Source organism: Ailuropoda melanoleuca, chromosome 7 (genome assembly GCF_002007445.2).
Source record: "Ailuropoda melanoleuca isolate Jingjing chromosome 7, ASM200744v2, whole genome shotgun sequence".
In the NCBI taxonomy this organism is placed as follows: Eukaryota; Metazoa; Chordata; class Mammalia; order Carnivora; family Ursidae; genus Ailuropoda; species Ailuropoda melanoleuca.
Genome location: NC_048224.1, coordinates 55,752,288 through 55,759,743, shown reverse-complemented (window position 1 = coordinate 55,759,743; position 7,456 = coordinate 55,752,288). Strand labels below are relative to the sequence as shown.

The following is a 7,456-nucleotide window of genomic DNA, read 5'->3' as shown; positions in this document are numbered from 1 at the left end:
CGCGAGTGGGCGCCGACAGGGACCCGCGCCGCGCCGCGCTCCTTGGGGACCCCGCGGGCGGCTGGAGCCCGGCGCTCGCCTCCTGGAAGCCGCGGGTCGGCGCTCGCCCCCGAGGGCGCCCCGGCCTCCGCGCTCGAACAGAAACTGCTCTTCCATTGATTGGGCCCCGTTGGGCGAGCGGCCGGTGCGTGTGCCCCGAGCGAGCGCGTGCGGAAGGCAGAAGGGCAGGAAGTCGGACTTGTGCAGCGAGGGTGGCGGCACCGCGCAGGAGACGAGCCTTCCTCATTTATGTGTCTGCCGGCCTTCGCCTTCTTCGCCCCAAGACTTCAGGAGCGTCTCCGCGCTGCGTTCCCCGCGTGTGAGGCACGGAAGGGCTGGATGTCTGAACAACATGATTATCCATTAACCTCCAAACTTTCCTTTTTTTAACCCAAAGAATATCGGTGATTTTTGTCCACTGCTAGCAGAAGAAGAGAGAACCCAGGGCTCCTGAAATGCAGCAAAATCCTTATTTATAAACAGGCCCGAGATAGTGATATGCAAACCCCCTGTACTCAGTGAATTTTCTATCCTATGGATATCGGTCTTGCGATTTGAGATTGGAGAGCAGTACTGTCTGCACTGGGTCCGGCAGCCTCCATACTTTCAATGCCCAGTTTCCTCTGGGACTGCTGGCCTTCCCTGGAGATCAGAGCGGTACTGTGTGCCATGGGCTGTATTCAGAGCATCGGGGGCAAAGCCAGAGTCTTCCGGGAAGGTATCACGGTGATTGATGTGAAAGCCTCTATCGACCCCATCCCCACCAGCATCGATGAGTCCTCCAGTGTGGTGCTCCGCTACCGGACACCCCACTTCCGTGCCTCGGCCCAGGTGGTCATGCCACCCATCCCCAAGAAAGAGACCTGGATTGTCGGCTGGATTCAGGCGTGCAGCCATATGGAGTTCTACAACCAGTACGGGGAGCAGGGCATGTGAGTACTGCCCCACGCAAGGGTTAGAAGGCCTGCTCAGGATGGGGAGCTTGGGGGCCTGGGCTGGGGGGTTGGAGAGGGGCCTCGCTGGGGCCAGGGGGAAGCTTTGGGCAGGTGCGGAAGTGGCCTCTGAGTCCTCCTTGGCCAGGGGAATCTCCTCAAGGGTTTGCCTGTTGAATGAGATTGGGGTCATGGCTCTGGGACCTTCCCTCCCTCTGTCACTGGCCCCTGGGGTTCTCGTGTCCTTCCCTGCAAGAGGCTGAGGGTGCAGAGGCACATCCCACCAGGTCCCTCTTTGGCAAAACAAGTGAGCTGTCCTGGGGCCATTGGAGAGGCTGAGGCTTGGCCCCCCAGGCTCGGGCCTCCCTCAGAGGCACCCGTGGCAGATACTCAGGAGGAGAATGGGGCCCTTGGATGTCTCTGTGGTTATTGGTACAGTGCTTTGTGCGGGGCTTGAACGTGTCTCCACAGCGTTTTCAGAGGCACATCAGGACCTGGGGGGATGCTCTGCTGTTCCTACGGTGTTTTGTTGGAGAGGGTGGCTAGTTTGAGAAACCTAGTTTGCTTCACGGAGTAGTGTGTTTCTGTCCTGGAGGCAGAAGGCCGCTATAGTCCAGAAGGCTCCAGAGGGGCCCTAACAGCTGAGAGGAGCCCACTGGCCTCTTCTCTCCATTCAGGTCTCCAGAATGTTCCCAGGACAATACACGTCTTGGTCCAGGACACGGGGAGCCCGGGTCTTCTTTCCTGCTATATTCTCTGGCCCCAGAGTTGGTCATTCCCGGTCTGGAAAGAGTAGCGGTTGATAGAAAGGAAAGCAATTTAGCTTTCAGGGCCACCCTCAGATAGGGTGGTGAAAATAGCTCTTTCAGAGCACGAGGTCCCTCGGAGACAGATAGGCAGGCCCTGAGGGCAGCCTCCCACCCGGTGCACCCCGCTTCCCGGTTCTGCGAGTCAGGAGCAGAGCAGGGGATTCCCTGGGAGTTGGACCTTCTCATTGATTTTGGATCATCCTGTCACCCCTCCCCCTGAAATCAGAGGAGGTGAGGAGGGGATGGAGGGTGGCAGGACACCGGATCTTGCCGCTTCTCCACTTAACAAATCCCGGGGCACCTCTGAAGTTGTAAGGGAAACAAGAGGAAGGTGGTAAAGTGTAAAAGGGGGGTGTATCTGGGATCACCCCACAGAGGTGCGTGGGGGCCATGTCCCTCCGTCAAGCTGATGTTTATTTTATTTTANGGAAACAAGAGGAAGGTGGTAAAGTGTAAAAGGGGGGTGTATCTGGGATCACCCCACAGAGGTGCGTGGGGGGCATGTCCCTCCGTCAAGCTGATGTTTATTTTATTTTANTATTTTATTTTATTTTTTTTTTAAAGATTTTATTTACTTATTTGATAGAGAGACAGCCAGCGAGAGAGGGAACACAAGCAGGGGGAGTGGGAGAGGAAGAAGCAGGCTCACAGCAGAGGAGCCTGATGTGGGGCTCGATCCCATAACGCCAGGATCACGCCCTGAGCCGAAGGCAGACGCTTAACCGCTGTGCCACCCAGGCGCCCCATGATGTTTATACCCAAAGCCTTTTGATTCTCCAAAGTGGCTGTTAACCCAGGCGGGGGCTGACTTTCCATGGCAGGAAGGAAAATATGATTCGTAGTTATTTGGTGGGGACTCTCCTAGGAAGCCTTAAGCCGGAAATCTTCTGGGACTTTGTAAAGGATCTGAGACAATTGACAAGACACAAAGGTTTTTCTAGGGGTTTTAGGCGAAGCCTGCCTTCTTCCCTGGTAGCGGAGGGGAAAGCAGAGGGTCTCGCTGAACGTGGAAAGATAGGATCACCAGGAGGAAGGAAGTGGGGGAGAACCAGGGTCGCTGAGTTGAGACAGACACGGTGTGCTGAGGGGAGGAACAGCCCTGGCTGGGGCCTCCGCTGCCCGGTCTGCGCATGGGGGCTGGAAGCCTCCCTTTGGTGGCTCCGCGTACTTTCAGGCACTGTTGCTGGAGGCAGGCCTGAGGCCAGAGACTCAAGATGACTTTCCCTTTCCGTGCCAGTCCTTGCTTCCTGGTTAGAGGTGCCCCGTGCACACCTAGGCTGCAGTCGAGCGGACCTGGGCAGGAGTCCAGGCTCTGCCACTTTCCAGGGTGTGACCTTAGCCACTCTGGCCCTCGGTTTCCTTGTCTGCAAACAGGGCCAGTCACAGTCCTTGCCCCCGTGCTTATTGTGAGAATTATGGGAGGTGACATTTGCCCTGCGGTTGGCACTGGACCAAGCCCAGGGTTGTCGTCTTTGACGTTGTTACCGTGACCATCCTTCTCTCAGCCGGGGGTGTGGGGCAGGGGTGAGCCCTGGTGTCTGCAAGGAGTTGAGAACTGAGGCCGAGACTGCAGAATTCGGACAGATACAAACTTCTCCTGGTCCCAAAGTTTCTCCCGAGCCTAGGTCTCAGTCTTTTACACAGCGCCCACTCCCTGACTTTTAAAATTTAAAAATAGTGCAAGTCATGGATGATTTGCGCTTTCAGAGGTTGACGGCCGTTTTCTTTGCTCTCCATTTGCTTCCCTTGGTTTCCTCCCCCTTGCTGGGGCACCTCTTACAGCATGGTGGGGGGTGCTGTGTCCCCTGCACCCATTTGTCCTGGGCCCGAACTCCCAGCTGGGGTAGGACCAGCCCTGGAGAGAGGGCAGAGCTGTGTGCAGCCACCCCTCCTGGGCTCAGGCCCCGGGGGCAGAACAGCCGACCACCCTGGCTCTGGGACCTGGCCGGTCCCCTGGTGTCGTGTGTCAGCTGTCAGTGGGGATAGGGAAAAGAAGTCCCCACAGGCGGCCCTGAGGGCCCAGGGAGAGGACAGTTCTAGGTGACCACACTGTGGCTGCAACGCTGAGTTGGAAGCAGCTCCACTTAGGACTCATCGGCCAAATCCTATTAAAAAGTGGAATTACCAGAGAGCATGGCTCCTCTGATCCGTGGGCAGAGCTCCCTATGCGACCGGTGCCCTCTGGAAATGAAAGGGGCTCGTTTAGAGAAAGGCCGATGTCAGCTCCTTCTTGAGCGTAAATGGAAGCAATTTAGGCGCAATCCTCCCAAACCCAAATGATGCTTTTTCATCTTTTCAAGGCCTGTGACCCGACGGAAGGCGAGAGGTGGTCAGGTGGGCCTGAGCAGAGACTGCAGGATGGCCACAGCTGCCCCCCCGCGGCCCCCACCGTGGGCTGTATGAAGTGGAGCAGTGGCCCTAGACCCGCCCACTTGGTGCCAGGAGCATTCCGCCCCCGCCAGGACCACCAAACTGTCTCCAGACATTGCCCGATGTCCCTGGGAGGGGTGCAGAGTCACCCCTGACTGAGAACCACCAGCCAAGACCCTCACAATTGGAATTATTAAAATGAAATCCTCGCCCTGGGCCTTCGTGGCCCCAGGGAGAGGGCAGCCAGGTGGCAAAGGTTAAGGTTAGGGCTTCTGTCCTTTACAAACAGGCTTGTATTAAAAATATTAATCCGAAATGCTGAACTGAAACTCGTAATACCCCTGCACGTTATCCCTGCTTAAAATTAATCTCTAATCCGGGAGAACTTTTTAGAAGGGCGTCCTGGGTTTGCACGGTGCGGAGCAGAGCGATCTGCCCGCCGCCTCAGTAATACCCCGCTTCCTACAGACGGGAGCGATCAAATGGGGAGTCTCTCCACGCCAGCTTCACAGGATTCTATATGGTTTTCGACCGACCCACATTGCTTTACAAGCCACCCCCCCCAAACTGTTGGAGACACCTGCCTCCACAAGCCCGTCCTCCACGATTCCTCAACCGCCACCTGTCAGCTGGCACCGCCTTCGAAGTGACAAGTCACAATTTCTAGCCTGTGTGGGAGATGCTGCATGTTGTCCCTAGCTTGCCCTCCTCTGGGGCCCCCAGGGAGGCTGGCGCATGGCTGAGGCCAAGGCCAGGGCTAGCTGGGGGTTAAGGGGAGAGGAGAGCTCGAGAGAGAGGGTCTCCGTGGGTGGACGGTGCTCGTCCAGCAGGGCGTGGATCCCAGCCCGCACCCTGCACTGGTGCTGTGAACTTGGGGCCGGTCTCTTCACCCTTCCGAGCCTCTCTGTTCCTATCTATGAAATGAGGAGCACGGTCCTTCCCTCCCCGGCTGTCGTGAGGAGTAAATGAGATGGTGCGCAGTAAGAGCTCAGTAAGGTGCCTGGTGCGCTCCACGCCCTCAATCCGTGGCCCTGTCAATGGCAGACTACTACCAGTTCGTTATTAATCCTGCAGTGCTTGGCGGAGTCAGCAGAACGATTGCTGTAGCAGAGCTGGGCTCTCTCCTGGGCTGGGTTTCGCAGACCTGCCTACCGCGTGAGAGCCGTGAGTGATGAGATGTGCAAGGAAGGGTCTTTCCAGCCAGAACTTGTGGTGACACCTGCCGTCAGGGCCGTGGGAAACTGGTGGGAAGGGGCTGGGGAGGGGTGGAGGGACTGAGGTTTCAGGTGGAGTGGGGGGACACTGGAGCTAGCTGCGTGATGTGCCCAGCTGCCCCGGCTCCCCTTCCTCTCTTGTTTCCCCAGGATGTCATGGGGTCATTTTATGATGAGGAAACTGCCTCTGAGACCTGAGGCCACTTGCCCAAGGGGGCTTGCTCTGCTCCAGTGGGGGACCACGTGGCCTCTTCCTGCAGCCGTGGGCCTGCACAGAACAATCGAGGATGAAGCTTCCTCTCTGGGACCGGAAGGTGGCCTCCCCCATCTGCTGGGCCCTGGCGGAGGCGAGGGCGGCATGGGTGGGAGAGGGAAGTCCTTGTTTCCAGGCTTTGGGGTGGGAGGAAGCGGGGGGGGCGCCTGCCCGGCCCAGAGAGAGCTCCCCATGGACCGGCCCTAGCCAAGCGACAGCTCTAACCCTCATCTTCTGAGTGGCGAAAACAAAAGCAGGCTGCACCCGGAGACGTGCAAGGAGGGACCCGACCGCCGTAGTAATCAGGGAAATAACAAATTAAATCCTGAGATCCTTTGTTATTCACTGATCAGACCCGGGTAGAAATGAAACTGATCACTAATGCCCCGTGTTGGGGTGGGGGGAAGTGGACAGCCTCACACGCTGTTGGAGGGGGCACGATGTAGGCAGCTTCTAGAAGGTGGGTTTGGCTGGATCTATGACAATTTCAAACATACATGCCCTTCAGTGCTGTTTGCTTGTAGAGTTTGTCTTACAGAGACTTGGAGCACCTGGCCCGGTGCCTGACATATAGTAGGCGGACGGAAAAAAATATCTCCTGGCCGAAAAAAAGAAAAAATTGCCTAATGCACAGTCGGAAGAGCCAGGGCATAAGGATGTAGGTATGAGCTTAGAAACTCCAGCACTGTTCGTAATCGCCAGGAGCAGCTCCGTTGCCCATCGGTGGGGCGCGGGATGACGGTCTGTGTCTGAAGGTGGGGAGGCCCCCACTACCGACGAGCTGGAGCCGGAGGTGCTGCCATGGGGGAAAATGAGCCTCATGTTGCATTTTCTTACAGAAGTTGTAAAACATGTAGGGTTAGGAACCCAGTTTTGTTAAAAACACTGTGAGTGGGAACGTATACTGTATATCTGTGCAGAGAAAGGTCTAGAAGGATGTTTACCAAACTGTAATGTGGTGAGTAACCTCAGCGAGGTGGGGGAAGGCATGGAAGATGCGGCTTTTGTTTCTCACTTTATACTCTTCTCTACGGCTTTTTTTTTTTTTTTTTTTTTAAGAAAAGCACCGCTTTTGGCGTGCTTGGGTGGCTCTGTCGGTAAAGCATCTGCCTTCAGCTCAGGTTATGATCTCAGGCTCCTGGGATCGAGCTCCTATCGGGCTCCCTGCTCAGCAGGGAGTCTGCTTCTCCCTCTGCCTGCTGCTCCCCTGCTCACACGCACACTCTCTCTCTCAAATAAATAAAAAAAATCTTAAAAAAAAAAAAAAGTAAAGCACAGCTTTTACAACTAAAAACTCAAATTAGACAGGCACTGTTGGTCCTTTCTGGGGGATCTAGGGCTGTGACCTGGACAAAGAGGGAGGCTGGGCCCCAGAAGCAGTGGGGTTTTTGTTTGGGGGAAACCCTGGGACCAGACAGGGAGGGGGGACACCCCCAGACCTTCCCTCGGCGAGCCGGTGCCTGGTAGGAAGGGGCCAGCCCAGTGGGCAGCCACGTGGGGCAGAAGTCAGGAAACTGGGCTCCTGGTTGCAAACTTTTACAGAATTTGAACTCTTTGCAAATTGTACAAACTGTGAACTGTGTAAAACTGGAGGTGGGGGAAGATAAGGCCTAAGTGCCCATGTGACCCATCTGAGGCCCCTAGACCAGCATGGGGAGAAAAGCCTCGGTGTGGGCAGCCTTCTTTGCCCTCAAGCCTCAAATCCTTGTCTGTAAATAAGTTTCTAAGAGCCTCTGACGGGAACCAGTTGTAGGATGTGAAATAGTATTTAACTGAATTCAGTTAAACCTAAGTGTAACCTGAATTTATTTATTTATTTATTTATTTATTTATTTATTT

At 55.8% G+C, this 7,456-nt stretch overlaps 1 protein-coding gene and 1 long non-coding RNA gene across 2 annotated transcripts in view; both read left to right on the top strand.

Moving 5' to 3' along the window:
* The first annotated feature begins 6 nt into the window (after positions 1 to 6).
* Positions 7 to 7,456, top strand: part of FAM78A (family with sequence similarity 78 member A) — a 21,230-nt gene continuing 13,780 nt past the window's right edge. The window contains exon 1 of the mRNA XM_002915211.4: positions 7 to 971. Coding sequence (XP_002915257.1) covers positions 649 to 971 — 323 coding nt within the window. The 5' untranslated portion in view covers positions 7 to 648. The remainder of the gene's footprint in view (positions 972 to 7,456) is intronic.
* The window catches only part of LOC117803044, a 10,793-nt gene continuing 4,327 nt past the window's right edge, over positions 991 to 7,456 (top strand). The window contains exons 1-2 of the long non-coding RNA XR_004626619.1: positions 991 to 2,111; positions 2,223 to 6,279. This is a non-coding gene — a long non-coding RNA (uncharacterized LOC117803044). The remainder of the gene's footprint in view (positions 2,112 to 2,222; positions 6,280 to 7,456) is intronic.